Raw genomic sequence first — 27,176 nt, forward strand, 5'->3', positions numbered from 1 at the left:
ATAGCTCCCTGTATTTCAGCTAGTGCTTTTTGGACCAAGTCACTGAGAGCTCCTCCAAGTGGCTGCATGAGATGGAAGTTTAGTGGAAGTGGAAAAAAAGTTGTCGAAAGAGGAAACAGGATTGAAGACATGTCAAGGAACATAGGGAACAAGAGCACTCCTCCCCCTCCGAGTCCCATGTTGACCCCACTGTAATAGTAACTGAGCTTTGAACTCTTTCTACCAGCGCACCTGGTACCTTCTCCTCACTCTGCTCCCACTGTGTGTTCCAGGTTTACCTGCATCCCACAAACATGACTTGCTCCAGCCTGTGCTATCCAGCCTGTGGGGTTGCCCAGCCCAGTCCCGTCACTGGCAGCTGCAACGAGCCCTGCGTTCGCCAGTGCCCTGACTCCGAAGTGGTGATCCAGCCCTCCCCGGTTGTGGTGACCCTCCCAGGACCCATTATGAGCAACTTCCCTCAGCAGAGTGAAGTTGGTGCCGTAGGGGCACCAGTGGTGGGAGCCGGCTTCGGGGGCTCTTTCGGTGCAGGGGGATATTACGGCTATGGCGGCCTTTATGGAGGATATGGTTTCGGGGGCCCATACGGCTATGGAGGCCGTTTTGGTTACGGGGGACACTGCGGTTACCCAGGATTTTATGGCTACGGGGGTTACGGCGGTTACCCAGGCTATTACGGTAATGGGGGAGCATGCGGTTCCGGGATCTCTTGCCATAGGTACCGCAGTGGAAGCTGTGCACCATGTTAAACCCAGCAGGAACATCCGTGGAAGAACCAGGACATGAATGGCCAGATACAGATTCACCCTGAAGTTTTGGGCTTGGCTTTCCAACGTGCTGTGCAAACACGGCTCCGGCTGCTCCGCGCCGGGGTCTGGTCGCCAGGCTGCATTGCTGCACACATGCTCCACGATTCCTTCTGCTCATGCTTTGCAGCCATGTGCTGAGACTCCTGCGGACTCACTCCAAGTTCCATTCAACTCTTTATGCTGACTCCATGGTGTGACGGAAACAGGGGCCTGAAGACAGGTGTCTGTTACTTCTATTAGCACTGTCAGTCCCTCGCTTACATTCGTTCTGTTGAGTAGAATTTGTTCCTGTGTGTATCGCCTATTTCATTTGCATTAAAAACTCTGCTGCACCGTAACCTCAGTCTTCTGGTTTTCCTCATTCCTCCCCACATCGGGAAAAATCGCTCTGGATGAGATTCCTCCCTGTCAAGCCGGCAGCAGCACATACATTTCGAGTTGCAATTGTTGAAGCCCTGCACTGCAAGGTGAGCCCAGCCCCTGCAGTCTTTGAGCCCTGGCTGGAGTTCTTCCTTGCGTCACTCTTTTAGCAAAGAGTCTTTCTTTGCTTTGAACTATCTCCAATGATCAGTGGCCCCGGGAAGTATCAATGACTCTGTAGTATTGTCTTCCTAGCCCCTGTCCTAAGTGACCACCATAACAAGACTGAAGACGTCAGGACCAATAGCATGATAGAATAGACGTCTGAGTTTGAAAGAAAGTGCTGTCAAAAATTGTCAGAAGAATAGAGAACAGAAGCTGAGTAACAAGACTTTGTGAAGGGCTGTTTCCCATCCCTGGCTCTAAGTGGTGTATTTCTCACACAGTTCTCTTACTCCTTTATTTACAAGGCAGAAGGGAGGTCTTGGTAGAGGGGGACTTTTCCAGCATCAGGCGCCATGTGGATGGGCCAAATGCGGGAGAAGTCTCTCCCAGCAGAACAGTCTGCAAAAGATATGCAAATGTGTTTGTGAGAGAGTGAGCCCAGGGGAGAGAGGAGAGGAGGGAAAAAGCAGGGCTGCTCTGAGCTGGCAATCAGGCAGGGTGGGAGCAGCTGGGGAGGAGGCTGCCCTCAATGAATTGGGGCCAACTGGTCCCACGTAAGGCTGCCTTTAAAATCCCTTTCCCCAGCAGGGCAGGGGGAAGTCTGAGAGATGACTGAGGAGAGCGTAGGAGGCGAGAAGAGAGAAGCAAGGAGAGTTTTGGGACCAGCAGAGGAGGGGAAGAGCTTGAGCAGTGAAGGGAAGCCCCCTGACGTCCGGGTGACCCTGAGACTCGACCGGCGGCTGGAAAGAACTGGTCAACCAGTGGAGTCGATTAAGGATTGGGGACGTGCTGCTTCTGCCACTACGTGGAAGAGGTACCAGGAGGATCATGTGAGGATGTGCCCCAGGGAGAAGAGCCGTAGTATCAAGGGTGACAGGAGTCATTCCCTGCCAGTCACAGCCACACAGGTCCCTGGGCCAGAATCCGGAACAAGTGGCCGGTCCCAGATCACTCCCCTGCCCTCCCAGCAAGGGCAAGGGCGTCCTTGCCAGGGGGCCAGTGAACTGAATGGAGGCCTGGCGCCCACGAACAACACTAACTGTACCACACATTGCGCAATTTGCGTATCTTTTTCCAACAGGTCTCGGCAATCTAGACGTAGCCATGAAGTCCGACACTCAGGTCTGGCTGCCACCATTGTTAATTAGTTGTTCCACTCTGGTCTGTCTCAGCGAAAGCAAAACACAATCAAAGCAGAATTTCAGAAATCTCCTCCATTACGCTGTTGCTGTTACTAACTGCAAAGGGAGAAAGAAATGGTCCATATGCCTCAGGGGTGGGGATCCTGGGTGCCCCCCGCAGCACTGGGAAGCCTGACTCCGGGAAGCCTGGCTCTGGGAGTCAGTGTGTGCCTCCTCCAACAAACCAGTGTCACTCTGGCAGCTCTCAGTAGCTGTGCCTGAAGGCACAAGCCATGTCCATGAGTAGTATAAGGAGCCTACCATTCATCAAACATTAGCCACGCCCCTTTCCCTTTAGTCCCTCCCCTTTCACTGGAAGTCCCGCCCTGACCATTTCAGCTCCGCCCACCTGTCATCGGAAGTCCTGCCCTGCTGCATCATTTCCCAGGGTGTGGCCTGCCAGGTATCAAACTTTAGCCACACCCCCTTTCCCCTTTTCCTCCACCCCTTTCACCGGAAGTCCCACCCCAGCCTTTTTAGCTCCGCACACCCATCACCAGAACTCCTGCCCCCTTAACCCTTTCGCCCCTCCCTTCTGTTACTGGAAGTTCTGCCCCAACCCCTTTTGGTCCGCCCCCTGTCACAGGAAGACGTGCCCTTGAGGGTAGGAGTACATCCGGGTCAAGGGGGACACGTGACTGGAAGGAAAGGGTGTCATGTGACCCCTCGAAGGACTCGCTCCACCACTCTCAAGCAATCAGAGCATAGCGCTACCCCAGAAAGAGGCCATCTTGTTCCAAGAGTACGTATATCAGAAATCGTGCAGCCGCTGAGCTGGAAGATGGACTCCTCCACCACCCCTGCCAGAAGTTATTTTCTTTCTGGCAATCTCTCCACAGCTCGACGAGGCCTTCCTAGAGGCCTTTCAGAGATTGCGCATCTGTTGTCCTGTGGGAGTAAATCTCTCTTGAGTCAGCTGTTTTTGCTCATGCCTCAAACACAGACCTTGTGAAAAAAAGGATAAAATGGAAGACTGAATCAGCTCGGAGTCCTTACTGCAGGGTGGTGTCATGGTGCCCATTTTGCAGACGGCTGGAAAAAGGCCGTGTTAAACCAGGTGATTAATAAAACTTGATGAAACGTGTCGCTGTGTTCATGTCACTTTATTCTTGTAACATCTTTTGCTAACACATGTCACAGTCATGTCTTCGTCCACAGCTCTGGTAAAGAAAATATATTACACTCCTGAGGAAGATGGGAGCTTTCGTGGAGTGAAATCTTTCTTTCAAGCAGCCAAAAAGCAAAGTAAAACTTTGAGTAGAAAACTGGTAACATCTTGGCTTTCAGAGCAGGATGCTTATGCTTTACACAACCCCCCTCAAATACTTTTCAAAAGAAACAAGACCATTGTCTCAGATGTGGATGCACAATGGCAGCCCGATTTGGTGGCTATGCAGCGGTTCTCTAGGCACAACAGTGGTTTTAAGGACATTTTAACAGTGACAGACATTCTCTCCAAACATGCCTGGGCTTTAGGCCTGAAGGACAAGACCGGCGGGGGCGTGGCCAAGGCCTTTAAAGCTATTTTCATCGATGGGCGAGTGCCTGAGAAATTAGAAACTGACCATTAAAAAGAATTTGTAAACAAACCTTGAAGTGGATTGTTAAAGCGGCATGGCGTCCACCCTTTTGGAACTAAAAACCAAGTCAAAGCAGGAGTTGTGGAGCGCTTTAACAGAACTTTAAAATCTAGGATGTGGAGATATTTTACAGCCCATAATACCTTTCGCTACATTGAGGCGTTACCTGCGTTTATAAAGAATTACAACCGGAGCTTTCACAGAACTACACATACCAGACGCGCTGACGTAAAACCCTCAAACTCTCTGAAGGTGTGGAAAACAGTTTATGGAGACAGTTTTAAAATAAATCTGGTTGATACCCCTTTTAGAAAAGGCGACCATGTGAGACTCTCTAAAACCAAAGGTGCATTTAAAAAAGGTTATCAGCAAACATTTACCAATGAGATATTCATAGTAGATGACGCCTTAACCAGGGGACAGAGACCTGTATACTGGTTAAAAGATTACAAAGGTGAGAAAGTGATGGGATCTTTCTCCCTGAAGAATTGCGAACCCCAAACAGGACAGGACTTACAGGACTGAAAAAGTTCTGGCAGAGAAAGGGAAAGGTTCAAAAAAGGAAGTACTGGTGAGGTGGTTGGGGTGGCCAGACAAGTTTAAGAGCTGGGTAGAAGCTTCCCAACTCTGTAAAATTTAGGCATGAATGAAAAGGGGAGGAGAAATGAGCGATGGTGGCTTTTACATCACTTTGCCCAGCAACGCCAGCGATGGGGATTTTCCCCCAAACACCAGCTCCAACTTTACAATACAGCTGATAAAGCCCTTGGATCTTCCTGGTGCCTGTGGGTGCTGCATGGCTGGAGCAGCCGTGGAGAGCAGTTAAAGGATTTTCATGAGGCATCACCAGCCCAGTTCCCCCATTCCCCACCGTGCCTCTTGTCTGCCAGCTCATTCATTGTCCAACTCCTGCACACCCTGCCCAGCGTCTCCTGTCTGCCAGGAGCAGTTGTTTCACGGCATTCAGGACACTCTGGGACAGAGGAGGATGAGCTGGGGTGTGACCCGCTGGTAAGATGAGGAGGGGAAAAGGCCAGATGGGATCTTCAGGGGAGTGGTGGAGTAGGAGTGGTCCTTGGGTGTGTCAAACATCCTCTGGGGAGAGGAGCACTTGGAGTCCATGCTCTTTGCAGGGACAGCATGAGATGTTTGAGCAGGAAGTCTCTCCCTGTAATGACTTGGACAGATTTCCACATTCACAATATGAGTTTCCTCTTTAACGTCAAGACCAGTCATGCGGCTCGTGGCGAGTGCCTGGGTGAACCATTGCAGGATAATGGTCCAGGTGTTGGAAAAGTGGCCACCAAATCCCATGGATACGGGAACGCTGACTCTAGACCGAGGGCAATAATATGTTCCCTGGGATAGGAAGAGATTCCTGCCCAGACTTTTCCTTCAGTACAAGAATCTCCTGGGTTTGAGGATACTGGGGCACACTGCACTCCATCTCTCCTGACTTGTTTAAAATCCCCTGCATGCACCATGGCTTGATATTGCCGGAACTGCGGATGGAGAGATCACGTTTCCCGTAATATTATTTTCAATGTTTTTTGCCTCTCAGCTCCCAAACCGAAAATATCTTCCACACAGCAAATTTTGATTGTGATGACGCAAAAGTACAAAGGGATTCAGACCACTCTGCTCCTTTGGGAACAGAACAAAACAGCAGCCATGTTGTATTTTAAAGGCTAACGAAATGACTTATTTCAGGAACATGATACACTTCTCAGGGAGGGAGGGGAGACAAGTCTACACTGTGGCAACGGATGCAACTCAGACCGATGGGGCAACTCACACATACTAGGTTAATATCCCTTAATGTAACCAGCAGGGGTCTATATTTGCCCTTTAACTCTCTTCTGGAATCTCTCCAGTATTCCATGTTTTTTGTCAAAGGTAATAGCTAATAGCGCTGATATTTCCCCAGTCAGCAGCTGGACTATTCCAGAATGCATTTCATGAGACTCTTCTGACTTGAGGACATCTAACTTATTTAAGGCAAATCTCCACTAGCCCCTTCCTTTTGGAAGGGGCATGGGAATGAGCGAGTTGGGAAGATGCTAATGAGGTGCAGCCATGAATATGCAGAACCTGATTAGTAAAATGGTGGCTCTGGGAGATTTGAAAGTGCTGGTTTTGACTAGTGCGCCACTACCAGGGTATATAGGGGCTTTTGAAAGAGCCCCCTCTCCAGACTTTGGAACTCCCTTCTTCCTCAAACCAAAATAGAAAGAAGGGCCTTTCGAAGTCCTGGGAGGTCCTTTGGAAAGACACCTGTCTGCAAAGGCAGCACAGAATTAGAAAGCGGTGCTTTTGAATTGCACCTTCCTGCATTATGCTAATGAGGCACTGAATATTCATGGCACAGCCTCATTAGCATCTTCCGAATTCGTACATTACCATGCCCCTTTCGAAAGCAGGGGGCCGGTGTATATGCGGCCTAAGTAATTTTTTTCTTTGGCTTTCTCGATTTTAGCTTCTGAACCTCCCCCATTTAAACTGGCATTCTCTAGGATGCTAGGTATCCGATAACGACCAAACTGTTTTCAAATCACAAAACAAAGAAGTCACTAAGTATCTTTGCTGTTTCCACATACTAAAGGCCATTTTGAAAACAGCTAATGAGGCGCTGAAATGCATGTCCAGCTCCTCATTAGAATATCCCCTACCACAGCACTTCAAAATTGCTGCTTTTCATTGCCATGTGGCTCGTCCAGATGAAGGTCTTTTTCAAAAGGACCCCACCAACTTCAAAATCCCCTTATTCCTATCAGGCTTTATTCTGATTCTCTCGTGCCTCTTCCTTTTCTTGATTCCCTGATGTCTCTCAAAGACCCAGTTACTTTGGCTCTTCATGGGTGGAGGTGCAGCACCTCCTCTCTCTGACTGATTTCCTTGGATGTCAGATGGGAGATGCCAGGGATGGAGGAGCAGATTAAGATACACTCTCCACAAGATGCTCTCAAACTCACATTTGGAAACGTGCCTTCCTTCAGTCTGAGGCTTATGGAACTCTTCCACATCCACAGGATCAGCACATCCTCTTAGGCTTTAAAATACCCATATAAAGGAATGTGCAAAGGTACATGGAATGAAAATCAAACTGACCTAGTTTTGAAAGCTGGGAACCACAAGCTCAGCCCTGGATTGACATAGAGACCTTGATGTGTTTTCAAGTGAGTCTAATTTTCTCTATGAGCACAACTAATTGCAGGAAAAAGCTCTTATGGCTTTGGTTATTCATCTCTTGGTCTGTATAAAACATTAGTATTTGTGGGGTGCTTTGAAATGCTTACATCAGAGGAAGACTCAGACAATAAACCCTGCCAGTTACAATTATGCCTCTTTCCAGAGGTAAAGGGAAGTACTTTCAGGTGAAGGTCAGACAAAGGTTACTGGAAGAATGTGAAATAAAACCCACTAGTCAGCCCTACACAAGTCAAACAATAACTTGTATCTGTTGAACCTGAGTGGATGCTCCTCAAGACGCATTCACCTCAGAGTAGTGCTTAGGGAAGCTCATCTTGGAAATCTCTTTGTTAATTATATTTTCATAGAATCATAGAATTCGAGGCCTGCAAGGGAGCTTAGGAGATCCTCTTGTCCAGGTCCCTGCCTAAAGGAGGATCAACCCCATCTAAATCATTCCAGCCATTCTATGTCAAGCTGGGACTTAAAAACCTCTAGGAATGGAGAGTCCATCACCATTCCTCATAACGCATTCCAGTCCTTCACTATCCTTCTGGTGAAATAGTGTTTCCTAATTTCCAACCTAAACCTCTCTCTCTGGAACTTCAGACCATTGCTCCTCGTTCTCTCATAAGTCACTGTTGACAACAGTCTTTCTGCGTTCTCTTTCCAGCCACCTTTCAGAAAGTTGAACTCTACGATCAAATTGCCTCTCAGTATCCATCAAGAGCTTCTCATTTGCTCTAACACCCTTCATTTTATTTCAGGTCTCCTAGGTGGGTATTGACTCTTCCACACACTTAAATTAGCACACAGCAAAATTTTGACAGTTTGAAACAGATTTTTTTTTAAATTCCTTCACAACACATGAACAAGCTTGAAAACTACATGCTTGTAATTCCTTTCAATCATTTTTATCCTTGTGTGTAAAGAAAGCAATGTTGAATGAAGACTCACTCTTGACTCATTTCAGAAACCTCAAAGAATTCATGACTTTTGCATTATTCTTTCCTACTAGAAATAGCTGGTTTTAAGATACGTGAAAGTAGGACACTTGACAAGCTCATCTCAGTTGTTTCTGTAACTTGGTTTTGATAATGTATGACATTTCCATATTTACAACAATACCACCTGCACTGAAAGAAAAGATGAGAGATGACAAATCTGCAATTTCCTTCCTCTTAAGGAAGACACAATCAAAATGGATCACAATGCTAGCCACTTTTTTATTGCTGGTCCTTAGAAATAAGGGTACAAAACATTTTTTACAGCACATATAATAACCTTGTTTTGAAACACAGAGTTAATCAGATCGACCTAGAGCCACTCTTGTGGTAGGATTTGTGAGACGTATGGGGTGGAATTTATTCTTCTGTAACTGTCCCACATGTGATCTTCACCGCAACATGCTGAGTTTTTTAAGACAATCAAATGCAGATTTTCAGGAAATTAAGACTGCAAGTTCTTCAAGATCCTCAGGATTCAAGATTTCAATGCAGCTCACAAACACCCATTGATTTTGTGTACTTAGAATATTCAGAGGTTGTTGTTGGGATGAGATGCCTTTGCACTGACTCAGAGAATTGCTTCATCCAACTAGAAGATCAAGGTCTCTCATATTTTTCATTTATTCAGGACAAGATTTGTGCACACACAATGTGGGGGGTCTTTCATTTTCATTCAAATGTACTTCCTAATTTGGGATTTCTTAAAAGCTTTGCTGGATAGAACATTCTAGTGCAGTTACCATCAATGAGCCCTGACTCCAGATTGGGGATTTGACCTTCAGTGGTTGTTCTGACCCTCTCATGACTAATTGTCATCAATTTCCCTCAGCAGAGCTGAGTGGGAACATAACAGGACCTCTAACCAAAGGTGGCTTCAGAGGCTCATTTGGTGCGAGTGGACTGGAAATTGAATGTGGTCTCGGTGTAAATCAGCTTGGCTATTTCACTTCTAGAAATGCTGAGACCCTTTTAATCCAAACAAGGTTCATTTGCCTAGGTCCTCGGATATGCAACCCCTCTTCGGGAGAGCATTCACGCTTTACAGAACATAGTGGTGTCAGGCAGGAATGATTTCTGTAACATGCCCTGTGGCTGGACAGACGTTATATTAAATCCCATGCCTTGGCCATTTTCTCTCACTTTCTCCCATCTTGCACCTTCAGCCATGAGTAAATAGGCTCTAGGCCAGCCTTGAGACAGCACTGGTGACCCATGTGGATGTTCAATGTTAGTGTAGCTTTATTCCCTATGGGGTAAGATTCACCTTTTGGCACAGGGCCATCACTAAGGCCCGTGCCCTTCCTAAGTCTTTACTCAGACCCACTTTCAAGGTTCAAAATCAGACGAAGCATCTCTCCAAGCTTCAAATCGCCAGATTGTGGATTTCAGACTTGAGATCCTGAACACAAATGTCCCAAAATGAACAAAACAATTCCCATTGATTTCAGAGGGACTTGAGTGTGACGTGTTGGGGTGAAACTGAAGAAATATGACTTCCTGGCTGCTGGTAGGTTCAAATGAACCGCCCAGTACCCCTAACCACAGATAACATGATTTGAAGGGACAAAGGGGGTACCATCATGACAGACAGGTGTGCTTTTCATCCTGCTTGTAGTCATCTTGACCTTCAACCTCATTGGAGCACCAATCAAGCCATTGGAGTGACACAAAAACGCAGCAGACTTGAATCAATTTTAAGTTTAATTAAAGCTAAAGAGTGCAACCTACCTGTCACACCCTCTGAATTTGATATTAACACAATAATCTCCAATGCTGTGGAAAACAGCTCTGTACTTAAAAGGACTTATCAAAGCAATTCAGTTGCTTTGGACACTGTTAAGGGACTCCTTCACAAAGCATCACAGCTCCCCCAGGCTGTCATAGGTACAGTACAAAAGTGCTCCCGAATCGGCATTCTACCAAACACTTCTCTGAACTTCCTCTCCCTGGTGAACCAGGTAAGTCCACTTCAACTCAGTCTATTTCTAACCCGAGAGATATCACAAAAGGGGCTGTATTCTTAGATGACAAAATCTCCTTCTGCTAATGTTCTGCTCGCCAAGTGCTGAGTCTCCTGGTACGTTCAGCATTGTCACACTGACCTCAGAATGGGAGGGAAAACGTGGCCTGAAGACTGGCATCAGCTACATTTATTAGCACTGTCAGTCCCTTCACAGGGCACCTTGCTTACATTCTTTCTGCTTTGCACAATTTTTTCATGTCTGTACCGTCAATTTTATTTGCATTAAAAACTTTGCTGCACCATAATCTCAGTCTTCTGGTTCTCTTTGTTCCTCTCCAAATATGGAAAAATAGCTGTGGAAGATATAACTCCCAGTCAAGCTGGCAGCACCAAGCAATCTTCAAGTTATAATCTTTGAAGCCATGACATGGTAGGAGAGCTTGCACCTTGCAGTGTCTGAGACAATTCTGCTAGGTCTAAGCACTGGGCTGGAGTTCCTCCTTCCTTTACTTTTTTAGCAAAGAGTCTTTCTTTGGCTTTGAGCTGTGTGCAATGATCAGTGGCCCCAGAAAATAGCAATAGTAGAGAGAGAGCTTTTTAGTAAGGACATCCTAAACTCTGTTCTAAGTAACCCCAGCAAAACGTCTGGGGCATTGAGTCCCCAGGAATCCCAGACCCAGCCTTCTTGAGGTAACAAGGACTCTGCTGCATAGGAGTGGGAAAGGAGGTCTAGAGGTCAGACAGGCCTCACAGCAAATAGAGTGGGAGCAAGGATCCAGATCTTCTGCCTCGCCCATTGAAGCATGCTGGTGTACCAGCCGGGAAAGTTCACGCAATATCAGGACCATCCCCTGCTCCCAGATATGATATATCCTAATAAGGAAACTGTCCTTAACAATGCTGTCCCATATGCAGTGGAAAATTTTTAATGGTTTGCACTTCCAAAAACTTAATGGCACAAAAATTACATATTTGTAGTGCTTAGCGTAGGCCGGGTATGGCAAGGTGCCTTTAGACTGAGAAGAAGGACGTCTTCCTTGTGCTATGAAGAAATTTCTGACTCAGCCTTTCAATCTGTGCAAGAATCTCCTGGGTTTGAGATAACTGGGACTCAGCGCACTCCATCTTAGCAGACTTTTAGAAATCCCTCGTGTGAACCATGGGTTGATAGTGCAGGAACTGGACAGAAAAGAAGAACATTTCCCATTCTACTGTGTTGAACATTTTTGTGGCTCTCAACTCCAAAATGATGCACACGTTCCATTTTTGCTTGTGATGATACAAAAGTAGAAATGTACCCAACCAATCTGTCCCTTTAGGAACAGAATAAATTGCATGGCCAGTGAGGAGAGACAGCCATTGTGCTATTGATTTTCCTTAAGATCAATACAGATTGACAGCAGAAAGACCCCAGAGACCCCTCTTTAGAACAGAAGAACGTTGGCATTTCCACACAAGATCAGGCCTCTTACCCCAAAGGGTTTGTTCCACAGAGCCTTCATGGGGAGGTGTGAGACACCCAGCAGAACTGAGTTCTTTGGGGGTCATGTGCCCACATAACAACCTCCTCACAAGCCTCTCAGTCATAACTGTCTCCATTATTAGACAATACCACAATGAAGAAAAATTTATATACTAGCCGCAGTCATGAGCACCTCCTGCACCCCACCCTCCAGCCCGTGGTCATCCGCTTCCCATAGCTACAAGACAATAAAGGAAACCCATCGAGTGTAACACGAGGAGGTTTGCAGAAGTGCTGAGGACCTGCAGGTCTCTCATTATATCACACAAAGTTCAGTGCAGTCTGTACTTCCCGAGACAGGTCTATGTGCGCTCATGGGAATCTGCATCCAAATGCTCAGTTCCTGGATGATTTCTCAAGCTGACAGAAGAAAAAAATATTTCCTTTTTTACAAATTACTTGTAACGACTTATTACCAATAACCTGGTCTTTACCGCAATTTATTTTCATTCTGCTACTTAGCCAGTTGGTCCCCAGCCTGAAGCAGTGCTTGGGATTCTTCCTTCCCAAGTGCAGGAAGCTGGACTTCTCCATGTTGAACCTCATTACATTACTTTTGGCCCCTATCCTCCAATTTGTCTTTGTCAAGTTGGACCATATATCTACACTCCAATATATCTACCTGACCCCCTACCTTAATATCATCTGCTAATTTGCTGAGGGTGAATCTATCCCCTCATGTAAGTCATCAGTAAAGCTGTTGAACAGTACTGTCCCTAGACCTGATCCTTGGGGCACACCACTTCAAACCAACCACCAGCCAGACACTGAGCCATTGAATACTACCTGTTGGCTCTATCTGACAAGCCAGTTGTCTATCCATCTTACAGTTCATGTAGCCAATACATACTTCCTTAACTTATGGGCAAGGTTATTGTGGAAGACTGTATCGAAAGAGTTGCTAAAGTCAAAGTATGTCAAATCCATTGACTTCCCCATGTCCACAGAGACAGTTACATCGCCATAGAAGCTGATCAGGTTGGTCAGGAACGACTTGCCCTTGGTGAATCCATGTTGACTACACTTTATCACATTCGCCTCTTCCAAGTGCTCAAAAATGGATTTCTTGAGGATTCCCTCCATGATTTTTTTGGGGACTGAGTTGAGGCTGAACAATCTATAGTTCCCTGGATTGTCCTGCTTTCCCTTTTTAAAGATGGGCACTATATTTTCCTTTTTCAAATCATCCAGGTCCTCTCCCAATGTCCATGAGTTTTCAAAGATGATATTGAATATCTCTGCAATGATATCTGCCAATTCCCTCATAACGCTTGGCAGTATTAAATCTGAACCTGTTCCTTCCCCTCCTTTCTATAGTGCATTCCCCAGTGCCACTGTCAGCAAACTGACCTTGTCCGTGAAGACTAAGGCAAAAAAAGTATTGAGTACTTCAGCCTTTCCCCCATCATCTGTCACCAGGTTACCTCCCTCATTGTCCCTGATAACTCCCTTTTTGTTAACATACCTATAAAAGCCCTTCTTGTTACCCTTCACATTCCTTGCTAGCTCCAGTTCCAATTGTGTTTTTGCTGTCCTGATTTCCCCACGGCATTCTCCAGCCATATACTTATACTCCTTCTTACTCATCTGTCTGAGTTTCCAATTCTTATATGCATCCTTTTTGAGTTTCCCTTGTAAGTCAAGCTGTTTGCCTACCATATTTGCTTTTTCTACTGCACATCAGGATGCTTTGTTCCTGTGACTTCCATAAGACCTCTTTAAAATACTGCCATTTCTCCTGAACTCCCTTACCCTTCATATTAGTAGATTTATTAGGGAAAAATGATCAGCAATCAAGAGTCTTCCCATCTGCTTTCACACCCTTCCTTTTTGGTGGTGTCTCATGGGTGGATATTGACTAATCCACAGACATTAATTGTCCTATACCTAAATTTGACAGTTTGAAATCTGTTTTTTACTTTTTATAAATTCCTCCACTGCACATGAACAAGCTTGAAAAGTACATGCTTGTAATTCCTTTCAACCATTTTTGTCCTTGTATATAAGGAAACCCATGCTGAATGAAGATTCACTCTTTACTCATTTCAAACCCCTCAAAGAATTCATGACTATTGGATTATACTTTCCTATTAGACAGATCAGGTTTTAAGACACGATAAAGTCGCACACAGAGTGCTCTTAGCAAGTTCATCTTATTTGTTGCTGTGACTTGGTTTTGATATTTGAACACAATGTAACGGGAAATGTGATCTCTTCATCTGCAGTTCCTGCAATATCGAGCCATGGTACAGAACGGATATTTTATATAAGTCAGACAAGATGGAGTACAGTGCACCCCACTCACTTCAAACCCAGGAGATTCTTGTGCTGAGTGAATGGTCAGGGCAGGAATCTCTTCCTCTTCAGGGAAGACATTCTAGCCCTTATTCTTGAGTCACTCTTCCAGAACAAGTGAACATCAAGTGATCCATTTCTTGTCAGTTGTTCCCAGCTTCTGACAGAAGCTAGGGATAGTATCCCTATCCATACTAATTACCATTGGCGAAATTTATCTCGTTCTTTGAGGCACCTGTTGGAGCACATGGCTACTATACGAATGTACATCAAATTTATCGAGGTCAAAATTTTAACATCTTAACTTACAACACTGAAGGTGCGTGTCCACACTGGGCACATGAGGTTAACAGCATGTGTCCCCAGTAGTGTGGCTACCTCTGCCTGTAACAGCAAAGCACATTGGGTATCTGGGGTACATGACATATTAGGAGAGTCCGATGGAATAGGACTTATGTAGCCTGCGGAAGAGAAGAGCTAGGAGAGATGTGAGAACTGATTTCCCCTACCTGAAGCAGGGTTCCAAAGAGAATGGAACCAGCCTCTTGTTGCTGATGGCAGGTGACAGAACAGGAGTATTGATCTCTAGTTGTGGTGGGGGAGATCTAGATTGGATATTAGAAAAAATTATTTTGCCTGGAGACTGGTGAAGCACCGGAATGCGTTGCCAAGGGAGGTGTTGGCTTGACAAAGCCCTGGCTGGGATGATTTAGCTGGACTTGATTCTGCTCTGATCAGGGTGCAGGAGTAGCCTCCTGAAGTGTCTTCCAACCCTAATCTTCGACCATTCCGAGTATTTTTATACACTTTTTCATATCTCTAGAGTAATGGAGAGATCTTTTGTGCCAGAAATGGCAGGTAGTTAAAAACCAATACTTGCGTAACTCCTTCTCCTGACATAAATTCTTACCTTTGTGATTTTGATCATTATTCAGTTCCTAACTCCAAATGGTGTGAGGTGCACGTAACTCCCTGCAGATCTTGCTCCTCTGAACACTTCCTGGGCCATCCACATTCCTGGGGTCACTCTCATGACTGCCCTGATGCAGTAATGGGCTATTCAGAAGCATTGAATGGAAACTGCGCAATGAAAGAATGAGAGGACTTCAAAGCACCCTGAGGTCATTAAACCCCATTGTGTGCCTCCTGTCTCAGGGAAGGCATTTAATGCTGCTCTAGTTAGAGGAAATCCTGGGAGAAAGGGGCATTGTCTGCTTTGAAAATCATTCTAATTCTGGCTGCAAGGTTGTCTAGGGGTGATGGGTCTTGCAGAAAGCCTTGTGCAGTTGAAAATTGCATTTCCTCCAGTCTTAACCTAAAATATCGAGGCCTTTCAAGAAATTGGCCTTTATTCTGTTCTTCTCATGCCTCTTCCTTTTCTTTATTCCCTGACGTCTCTCACAAGACCCAGTTCCCTCGGCTGTTCATGGGTGGAGATGCAGCACCTCATCGTTCTGACTCATTTCCCAACAGGTTGGAAGAGAGATGCCTGGGATGGAGGAACAGAATAAGATGCACTCTCCCCATGGTGTTCTTAAACCCGCACTATGAAAAGGGCCTTCCTTCAGTCTGAAGCTCATACAACTGTTCCATTTCCACTGGTCCAGCACATACTCTTAAGCTTTTAAATATCCCTATAAAGGGACATGCAAAGGTAAATGGAATGGAAATCAAACTGACCTAGTTTTCAAAGTTAGGAGCCACAAGCTCATCACTGGATTGACATATGAGACCTTGACATGTTTTTCAGGTGAGTCTAATCTTCTCTATGAGCACAACTAATTGCAGGAAAAAGCTCTGATTGCTTTGGTTACTCATCTCTTTGTCTTTATAAAACATGATAAATGTTTGTGGGGTGCTTTGAAATGCTTTGATCAGAAGAAACCTCAGACATTCACCCTCCCAGTTGCAAATATGCCTCTTTACCTGAGGTAAAGGGAGGCACATTCAGGTGAAGGTCAGACAAGGTGATTCGCAGAGTGCGAAATAAACCCTAGTAATTGACACCACAAGTGAACACTAACCTTTATCTCCAAATCAAACTTGATGCTTCCAGAGATGTCACTGACTTGAGAGCAGCTTTTGAAGAGGTTCATTCTAGAACTGTTTCTATAAATTATGTTTTGGTGATTTGGGGCACATTGTGAGTGAAGCATCTTCTAATCTATCTGTAAACAATGATCAGCCATCGAGAGTTTTGCAATATGGTTTAACTCCCTTTATTTTTGGTAGTGTTGTTTTGGTGGATCTTGACTCTTGAACAAACTTAAATTGTCCAGTAGCAAAATTTTGCTGGTTTGAAAACTATTTCTTTTTGTTTTTTAAAAATTCCTTCAATGCTCAGGAAAAAGTTGAAAAAGTACATGCTTGCAATTCCTTTCAACCATTTTTATCCTCATTTATAAGGAATGCAATGTCAGTTGAAGAACCACTCTTTGCTCGTTTCACAGGCCTCCAAGAATTCATGACTATTGGATTCGTCTTTCCTGTTCAAGACAAAAGAAAAACTTTGATGCTTGAATAATGTAATATCTACCATGAAACCACATGTATTCAAAGAAAACATGAAAATGGGCAAACCTGTAATTTCTTTGAAGTATGACCCTTACTTTTAAAGAAGACACAATTAAAACGGATCACAATGTTAGCCAGCAATGAAGGGTCCTGTGGCAACTGAGCCAGATTTTTGTATCTGATGCCTAAATGCAAGGGTACAAATATTCATTAACCTGTTTTTTGAAACACACTGTAAATGAGATCAACAACCCCGAGACATTTCTGTGGTAGGATTTGTCAGAAGTTTGGGATTGTATTTGTCTTTCTGCGACTGCCCCCATGTAAACTTGACCTCAGTGTGCCTTGTCTTTATATCCACCAAATGAAAGTTCTCCAGTGTCCTCACCATTCACGATTTCAAAGCAACTCACAAGCACCCATTGGTGTTGCCTACACACAAATGGTTGTAGGCTTAGAACATTCAGAGAATGTTCTTGGGATGAGACACCTTTGCACTGAGTCAGAGAAACGTTTCACCCAAAATGAAGATCGAGGCCTCTTATGTCGTTTCTTTAATCAGTTCGTGATTTGTGATCACACAATTTGGGGTCTTTTTATTTTCATTCAAAGCTTTGTGGGGTAGAATGGCCTGGTCCAGTTACCCTCGGATTCAATGAGCCCTTTCTTTAAAGTGGGGATCTGATCCTCAGTGCTTGTTGTGACCTTCTCAGGACCAATTGTCAACAATTCCATCTGCAGAGGAGAGTGGGAAAGAAGCAGGACCTATGGCCAAAGCTGCTTTCACAGGCTCGTCTGGTTTGAGTGGACTGGAAAATGAAGGCGGTCGTCTTCTGTAAATCAGCTTGGAGACTTCGATTTCAGAAAGGCTAAGAACCCTTACATTCAAAGAAGACCATTCTGCCTCTTCCCAGAATATGGAGCCCTCCCTTGGAGATGGCTTCTGTACTTCACATATCATTGTGATTCAGGAAGGAATGGTTTCTGCAACATGCTCTAAGACTCTTCAAACAATATGTCAAATCCTTTCCCCCAGCCATCTCTTCCTTCACCAGGTACATGTCACTTTCATTTTCCCTGAGATTCTTGATGTGCTCACTCAGATCCATTGTCATCTAAGACCTAAGTTTCTTGTCTGCTAGTGCATGGGGAGATGGTTTCTGGTAGAGTAAAGTTTCCAAGACATAACTCAATCACTTTGCGCAAAAGAGCATTGCTTCCTGTCACTCTCTGCCATCTCACAACTTCAGCCATGAGCAGACCTGCTCTAACCAGCCCTGTGAGACACCATTGGTGGTCCAAGTGGACAGCCAATGGTAGGTCAAGTTTTACTTGCAATCTGTAAGATTCACCTCTATGCATAGGCCTATCACAAAGGCCCATCCTCTTCTTATATCCCTGCTGAGACCCACTTTCAGCGTTAACAATCAGCCTCAATTTCTCTCCAGGCGTCATATCCTGAGGGGTGAATCTCACTCCTTAGCTCCTGATAGGAAATCTTGTGGAAGGAATGGAACAATTGCCATTGTTTTCAAAAGTACCTGCTGAGGTGAAAATGGGGAAAAATGGCTCCCTCCATCCCTACCACAACTAACATGAATTAAAAGAACCAAACAAGATCTGTTTCATGTCAGCCAGTAGTGCTACTCATGCCACTTACAATCACCTTCACGTTCATCCTCACTGCAGCACCAATAAACTCAGTGGAGAGACACAAGGAATTTCAATTGTTCCATACAAATTGCAAGATGAAAGAAAGCTGAAGAGTGCAACGTGCTGTCACTCCCTTTGAGGTTGTGATTAACCCAATAATCACCAACTCTGTGGAAAACAGCTCTCTCCTCAGAAGGACATACAACGGCAATTAAGTTTGTTTGGACACTAATGAGGGCGTCGTCCACAAAGCATCACAGAACCCCAGGCTGTCCTCGGAACTGTATAAAAGTGCTCAGGAATCATCATTCTTCTAAACACTTCTCTGGACTTCATCTCCTTGGTGAACCAGGTTAGTAAAATTCAACTCAGTCTATTTCTAACCCTAGAGATATCACAATAGGGCTATATTTATAGAAGACAATATCTTGCATGTATTCACTTTGATGTTGATCTGGGATTGGGTTGGTCTAAAAGTATCTTGGGTCATTATCCAGTTGTAGGAGCTGGTGGGTTCACCACTGGCAACTTAGGAGGGACTTTAAGAAGAACCTATGCAATTAGGAAACATATTTCCGGTTAACTAGAAACAGAATTGTGGCACCAAAATCTTTTAAATACCCTCAGAAATGCCTTTAACCATTTTTCACTTGCCTGCACAAGGAAGCAATTTTCCAGGTTAATCTAGAAAGAGTCCTTACAGTGGGTCCTGCAGTTATATCTCCCTAGAGGAGGCAGGAGAATGGATTAAGCTGACACGTGGTGTGATCCATTTGAGCAATTCTTTTGTTCTTCTGAAATGAAATACCCCTTGAAGGTGATCTGCATCACATTGTGTGATTCAGTCTTGCTCCGTGGAAGTCATGGGACCTGAACCCATTTTATCCCAGCGGAGGAGCTTTTCCATACTGAGCTCTTGATTGAAAAAAAGAAAGTTTCTGATACTTTGTCAGCAAGGATGGTGACTTCCAAGGTTTGGAAAATCGAGGACTCACAATGTGACATCTGACTCGAGTACTTTGTAGCAGAGGTTAAATCCCCAAAAGAAATGATGTGATAATCGTGATCCCAGCCACGTTCTCCTTGAGAAACCTGTGAAGGGGATTGAGAATCTCAGGCGTCCATCATAGGAATAGCTCCCTGTATTTCAGCTAGTGCTTTTCAGACCAAGTCACTGAGAGCTCCTCCAACTGGCTGCATGAGATGGAAGTTTAGTGGAAGTGGAAAAAAAGTTGTTGAAAGAGGAAACAGGATTGAAGACATGTCAGTGAACATAGGGAACAAGAGCACTCCTCCCCCTCCGAGTCCCATGTAGACCCCACTGTAATAGTAACTGAGCTTTGAACTCTTTCTTCCAGCGCAACTGGTACCTTCTCCTCACTCTGCTCCATTGTGTGTTCCAGGTTTACCTGCATCCCACAAAGATGACTTGCTCCAGCCTATGCTATCCAGCCTGTGGGGTTGCCCGGCCCAGTCCCGTCACTGGCAGCTGCAACGAGCCCTGCGTTCGCCAGTGCCCTGACTCCGAAGTGGTGATCCAGCCCTCCCCGGTTGTGGTGACCCTCCCAGGACCCATTATGAGCAACTTCCCTCAGCAGAGTGAAGTTGGTGCCGTAGGGGCACCAGTGGTGGGAGCCGGCTTCGGGGGCTCTTTCGGTGCAGGGGGATATTACGGCTATGGCGGCCTTTACGGAGGATATGGTTTCGGGGGCCCATACGGCTATGGCGGCCTTTACGGAGGATATGGTTTCGGGGGCCCATACGGCTCTGGCGGCCGTTTTGGTTACGGGGGACACTGCGGTTACCCAGGATTTTATGGCTACGGGGGTTACGGCGGTTACCCAGGCTATTATGGTTATGGGGGAGCATGCGGTTCCGGGATCTCTTGCCATAGGTACCGCAGTGGAAGCTGTGCACCATGTTAAACCCAGCAGGAACATCCGTGGAAGAACCAGGACATGAACGGCCAGATACAGATTCACCCTGAAGTTTTGGGCTCGGCTTTCCAACGTGCTGTGCAAACACGGCTCCGGCTGCTCCGCGCCGGGGTCTGGTCGCCAGGCTGCATTGCTGCACACATGCTCCACGATTCCTTCTGCTCATGCTTTGCAGCCATGTGCTGAGACTCCTGCGGACTCACCCTGAGTTCCATTCATCTCTTTATGCTGACTCCATGGTGTGACGGAAACAGGGGCCTGAAGACAGGTGTCTCTTACTCCTATTAGCACTGTCAGTCCCTCGCTTACATTCGTTCTGTTCAGTAGAATTTCTTCCTGTGTGTACCACCTATTTCATTTGCATTAAAACTCTGCTGCACCGTAACCTCAGTCTTCTGGTTTTCCTCATTCCTCCCCACATCGGGAAAAATCGCTCTGGATTTGATTCCTCCCTGTCAAGCCGACAGCAGCACATACATTTCAAGCTGCAATTGTTGAAGCCCTGCAGTGCAAGGAGAGCCCAGCCCCTCCAGTCTCTGAGCCCTGGCTGGAGTGTCTCCTTGCGTCACTCTTTTAGCAAAGACTCCTACTTTTGCTTTGAACTATCTGCAACAATCAGTGGCCCCGGGAAGTATCAATGACTCTATAGTATTGTCTTCCTAGCCCCTGTCCTAAGTGACCACCATAACAAGACTGAAGACCTCAGGACCAATAGCATGATAGAATAGACGTCTGATTTTGAAAGAAAGGGCTGTCAAAAATTGTCAGAAGAATAGAGAACAGAAGCTGAGTAACAAGACTTTGTGAAGGGCTGTTTCCCATCCCTGGCTCAAAGTGGTGTATTTCTCACACAGTTCTCTTACTCCTTTATTTACAAGGCAGAAGGGAGGTCTTGGTAGAGGGGGACTTTTCCAGCATGAGGCGCCATGTGGATGGGCCAAATGTGGGAGAAGTCTCTCCCAGCAGAACAGTCTGCAAAAGATATGCAAATGTGTTTGTGAGAAAGTGAGCCCAGGGGAGAGAGGAGAGGAGGGAAAAAGCAGGGCTGCTCTGAGCTGGCAATCAGGCAGGGTGGGAGCAGCTGGGGAGGAGACTGCCCTCAATGAATTGGGGCCAACTGGTCCCACGTAAGGCTGCCTTTAAAATCCCTTTCCCCAGCAGGGCAGGGGGAAGTCTGAGAGATGACTGAGGAGAGCGTAGGAGGCGAGTAGAGAGAAGCAAGGAGAGTTTTGGGACCAGCAGAGGAGGGGAAGAGCTTGAGCAGTGAAGGGAAGCCCCCTGACGTCCGGGTGACCCTGAGACTCGACCGGCGGCTGGAAAGAACTGGTCACCCGGTGGAGCCGATCAAGGAGCGGGGACGTGCTGCTTCTGCCACTACCTGGAAGAGGTACCAGGACGATCATCTGAGGATGTGGCCCAGGAAGAAGAGCTGTAGTATCAAGGGTGACAGGAGTCATTCCCTGCCAGTCACAGCCACACAGGAGCCCTGGGCCGGAACCCGGAACAAGTGGCCGGGGCCCAGGTTCTTCCAAGATTACTCCCCTGCCCTCCCAACAAGGGCAAGGGTGTCCTTGCCAGGGGGCCAGTGAACTGAATGGAGGCCTGGCACCAGGGAACAAGACTAACTGTACCACACATTGCGCAATTTGCGTATCTTTTTCCAACAGCTCTCGGCAATCTAGACGTAGCCATGAAGTCCTACACTCAGGTCTGGCTGTCACCATTTGTAATTACTTGCTCCACTCTGGTCAGTCTCAGCTAAAGCAAAGCACAATCAAAGCAGAAGTTCAGAAAGCTCCTCCATTACGCAGCTGCTGTTACTAACTGCAAGGGCAGAAAGAAATGGTCCATATACCTCAGGGGTGGGGATCCTTGGTGCCCCCCACAGCACTGGGAAGCCTGACTCTGGGAGTCAGTGTGTGCCTCCTCCAACGAAGCAGTACCACTCTGGCAGCTCTCAGTAGCTCTGCCTGAAGGCAGAAGCCATGCGCATGCCCAGAGCTGCCAGGTCACATTGTGTCCACTTCCAGGTGGGACACAGGGCCCCGGAAGAGGGGAGCCCACCTTTAGCCCAGCTGCACTGCCGAACGGGAACCGTGTGAGATAAATGGCACCCAGTGAGAGAGAGCACCCCTCAAAGCCTCTCGCATTCAGCCTCCCTCCCTGACCCCACAGATCAATGCCTGCCCCGGCTGTGAGCCCCCCACTGCACCCTAATGCCCTGCACCCAACCCCCAGCACAAGGTCCCTCCTCTCCCATTACTAGGAGCCAATAGAGGAAACCCTTCCAGTGCAACACAAGGTTCTTCGCATAGGGGCTAAGGACCTGCAGTTCTCCCTTTATTTCATACACAGCTGGGTGTGCTCCGCTCTTCCCAAGCGAGGCCAATGCGCTTCAATGGGACTCTATGTCCTGCTGCTCGGTTCCCACTTCTTCCCCTTCCCAGAGATGTGCCTTCTGGGTGTCACATGACCCACAATTTCCATTAAGTACCGCTGGCCCTATCGCCCTCCCCATAACCCTGCATTCCACCAGAACCACACGGATCCCCATGACCATAGAGCCCCTGCTAACAGTGTGGGCCCCAGAACCGGATCATCTCTCATAACCACAGGGAACCCTCTTACCAGCTATTCAGCTATTATGTGATAAGCCTTTCTCACCACATGTGCCCCCATCACCTCCTTCAGTGTCAGAGGCACCCCAGGATCCCACTCTGCTCCCCTGAGAGAAAGAGTTGTGAATCGCTCCTGGGATGGTCATCCCAGCCCATAGTGGTTGGATCAGCACTCTGGGGTCAGGGCACTGGCTGACATGTGGCTTGTTCCAGCTGTCACACTTGCTTTATGGCCTGGCCCGGGGACTTGGTTTGATGACCTCTTAGGTTTCCTTCCCGTTCTATGAGTCTGTGTCATAGCACTTGTTTGTGTAACAAGATGTCTTTCTGCAGATTGGATGAACCTGAAACACACTGCAAACAGGAGACACTAAGGCCATATCTACACTAGCCCCAAACTTCGAAATGGCCGTGCAAATGGCCATTTCGAAGTTTACTAATGAAGCGCTGAAATGCATATTCAGCGCTTCATTAGCATGCGGGCGGCCACGGCGCTTCGAAATTGACGCGGCTCGCCCCAACGGGGCTCCTTTTCGAAAGGACCCCGCCTACTTCGAAGTCCCCTTATTCCCATCTACTCATGGGAATAAGAGGACTTCAAAATACCTAGGGTCCTTTCGAAAAGGAGCCCCGTCAGGATGAGCCGCATGGCCGCAAGCCGCATCAATTTCAAAGCGCCTCTAGCTGCCCGCATGCTAATGACGTGCTGAATATGCATTTCAGCGCTTCATTAGTAAACTTTGAAATGGCCATTTGCGTGGCCATTTCGAAGTTTGGGGCTAGTGTAGACGTAGCCTAAGAAAGAAAGGGTGAGCCACCTATGGAGCACCCTGGAATCCTTTTGGCTCTCCTTGTCCTAAAAATATCCTCTCTCTCAGAAGTGTAAATACATAGACTTTCTATCACTAATACTTGAGATTCCCAGTCCATAAAAAAGTATCCCACAGCACGTGGCTGGGAAAGGATTACTAATGGTAGTTTCTGTGTACGGCTGTCACCCCTATCTACTCTACTATTTTGGGGTGCTTTCTTGTCTCATACATTATCCCAGTGACGTGGACTATCAAGAGGATCTGTGTTCTGGTCCCTTTACCCAGAGGCCTGTCTGACCTTGAAGTCTCCCCTTCCACTCTTTGGCTACGTCTACACGTGCAGCCAACATCGAAATAGTCTATTTCGATGAATAACGTCTACACGTCCTCCAGGGCCGGCAACGTCGATGTTCAACTTCGACGTTGCTCAGCCCAACATCGAAATAGGCGCAGCGAGGGAACGTCTACACGTCAAAGTAGCACACATCGAAATAGGGATGCCAGGCACAGCTGCAGACAGGGTCACAGGGCGGACTCAACAGCAAGCCGCTCCCTTAAAGGGCCCCTCCCAGACACAGTTGCACTAAACAACACAAGATCCACAGAGCTGACAACTGGTTGCAGACCCTGTGCCTGCAGCATAGATCCCCAGCTGCCGCAGAAGCAGCCAGAAGCCCTGGGCTAAGGGCTGCTGCCCACAGTGACCATAGAGCCCTGCAGGGGCTGGAGAGAGAGCATCTCTCAACCCCCCAGCTGATGGCCGCCATGGAGGACCCGGCAATTTCGACGTTGCGGGACGCGGATTGTCTACACTGTCCCTACTTCGACGTTGAACGTCGAAGTAGGGCGCTATTCCTATCTCCTCATGAGGTTAGCGGCTTCGACGTCTCGCCGCCTAACGTCGAAGTTAACTTCGAAATAGCGCCCGACGCGTGTAGACGTGACGGGCGCTATTTCGAAGTTGGTGCCGCTACTTTGAAGTAGCGTGCACGTGTAGACGCAGCCTTTATAAGCAAGAGGAAGACCAGGGCCCGTGGGTTTACTGCCCTCTTTGCAAAGTACTCAGAGACGTTATCCCAGAGAAGAGGTTCCCCACCACCACTGACCTCCTGCAGGTTCCTCACTCACCCACCTCACTTTTCTGAGACAGGGCCACCACAGCTGCACACAGCACTCAAGATGTGGGCATGCCAAGGACTGATACAGAGGCAGTATCATATTTTGTTTCTTGTTATCTATGTTTTTCTTCTTGATTCCCAACACTCTGTTTGCTTTTCTGATGGCTGCTGCCCCTTGAGCGGAATTTAGATTCCATTCTTTTACACGTACAATTGGAATTATACTTTCCAATGTGTACTATTTTGCACATTTTAAATTTCACCTGTCACTTTGGTACTTGATCTCCCAGTGTTGAGAGATCCTTTTGTAGCTCTTTGCAATCTGTTTAGGACTAAACTCTCTGGAGTGGTTTTGTATCATCTGCAAACTTTGCCTCCTCACTGCTTACTCCTTTTTGCACATCACTTATGAATATGTTGCATAGGATCAGTCCCCATCCAGATCCCTGGAGGACACCAGTAGCTACCCCTCTCCATTTTGAAAATTCACCTACCTATATTTACTTTTTCCCATCTTTTAACCAGATAGCATGAGAGGACCTTCCCTTTTATCCCATGATAGATTATTTTACTTAAGAGCCTTTGGTGAGGGACCTTGTCAAAGGCTTTCTGAAAACCCGAGAACATTCTAGCCACTGGAATTCCCCCCATGGCCACATGCTTGTTAGCCCTCTCAAAGAATTTTACCAGATTGATGAGGCACGATTTCCCTTTACAAAAACAATGTTAACTCTTCCTCAACAAATTATGTCCATCTATATGTCTGACAATGTTGTTCTTTACCGTAGTTTCAACCAGTTATTGTCAGATGTTACCAGTGTGGTGCTCTGCTCTCTCCAATGTTGGTATCACTCGACTGCGTGCATGTGTTCCCTCTGTGTGCTGCCCCAGCTCTGCAGATAGCCGACACAGCAGACCCGAAGAGAACCCCCAATGACCATAGAGTCTAGTGAGGTGCGAAGGCGTGTCGGCCAGGTTTATTGCCGTATTGGACACAATAGTAGTTCCCTGTCGACTTCTTAGTCTAAGTCAGGGCATACTACAAATATGCACCCACGGTCAATGGACTCAGCTCAGTCAGTGGCAGGACTTTCCACTGCCCCCTCGGCCGGACCCAGACCACGTCCCAGGAGTACATTCGTATACACAGGTACAAACAATTTACACATCACTCCTGACGTATTGAGGTACAACCCTTCTACGTAGTCAGGTGCCACCTCTCACCTTGTACATGTTGGTTCGAACAAAACAAATCTATCCATCATATTACACTTCTGCCCCTGTCATTGGGATGGGTCGGCCTGTTCGTTCTTATCTGTGGAATGTTCCAGGGTAGGGTGTTCTGGTACCATGTACCTACTTCAATATGCTAGGTAGATATGTTTATGCAACATCAACCCTCTTCTTGCCAACTTCTGTGAGCAATGCATTCCTTTAGCTCACAGCTGCACTTTGCTTTCTGTTAGCAAAGTCTTGACCATTACTTTGGTTCAGGCCTAAGGCCTCATACTGGGCCTGTATTTACTACACCAGTTTTCTCTGTATTGAAGTCAGGTTTACCAGCTTGTAATTGCCAGGATCACCTCTGGAGCCCTTTTTAAAAAGCGGAGTCACATTTGCTATCTTCCAGTCCTGGCTACAGAAGCTGGTTTAAATGATAAGTTACAGACTACACTTAGCAATGAGGGGTCCTGGGGCACCTTTTAGACTAACGGAAATGTATGAGCATAAGCTTTCATGGGCAAAGACCCACTTCATCACCTGCATCTGACGAAGTGGGTCTTTGCCCGTGAAAGCTTACGCTCAAACATTTCTGTTACTCTATAAGGTGCCACAGGACCCCTTGCTGCTTCTGCAGATCCAGACTAATACGGCTACCACTCTGAGACTACACTTAGTAGTTCTGCAATTTCACACTGGAGTTTCTTCAGAACTCTTAGGTGAATGCCATCAGATCCTGGTAACTTTTTGCTATTTAAATTATCATTTTGTTCCAAAACCTCACAAGAACATAATAATGCCCATACTGGGTCAGGCCAAAGATCCATCTAGCTCAGTATCCTGCCTTCTGACAGTGGACAATACGAGGTTGCTCTGGGGGGAATGAACAGAACAGGGAATCAAGTGATCCCTCCTCTGTCACCCATTCCCAGCTTCTCACACAGAGGCAAGGAACACCATTCCTGCCCATCCTAACTAATAGCCACTCTTGGACCTAACCTGCATCAATTTATCTAGATCTTTTTGGAAACCTGTCTTGGACTTCACAACATCCTCTGGCCAGGAGTTCCACAGGTTGATGGAGCATTGTGTGAAGAGGCTTATGTTTTGTTGTCCTCTAATGACACCTCAATCTGAGACAGTTCTTCAGATTTCTCATCAAGATGGAATGGCTCAGGTTCGGAAATCCCCCTCATGCCCTCAGCATTGAAGACATATGCAAAGAATTCATT

At 46.6% G+C, this 27,176-nt stretch overlaps 1 protein-coding gene across 1 annotated transcript; it reads left to right on the forward strand.

Annotated features, from left to right (window-relative positions):
- Positions 1–293: 293 nt before the first annotated feature.
- Positions 294–20,163, forward strand: LOC142020421 (uncharacterized). The gene is made up of 3 exons (XM_075008245.1): positions 294–718; positions 4,986–5,106; positions 19,642–20,163. The coding sequence occupies exons 1-3, from the start codon at positions 294–296 to the stop codon at positions 20,161–20,163; spliced, it is 1,068 nt and encodes a 355-aa protein (XP_074864346.1).
- Positions 20,164–27,176: the final 7,013 nt, after the last annotated feature.

This window comes from Carettochelys insculpta, chromosome 1, assembly GCF_033958435.1.
Source record: "Carettochelys insculpta isolate YL-2023 chromosome 1, ASM3395843v1, whole genome shotgun sequence".
NCBI lineage: Eukaryota > Metazoa > Chordata > Testudines > Carettochelyidae > Carettochelys > Carettochelys insculpta.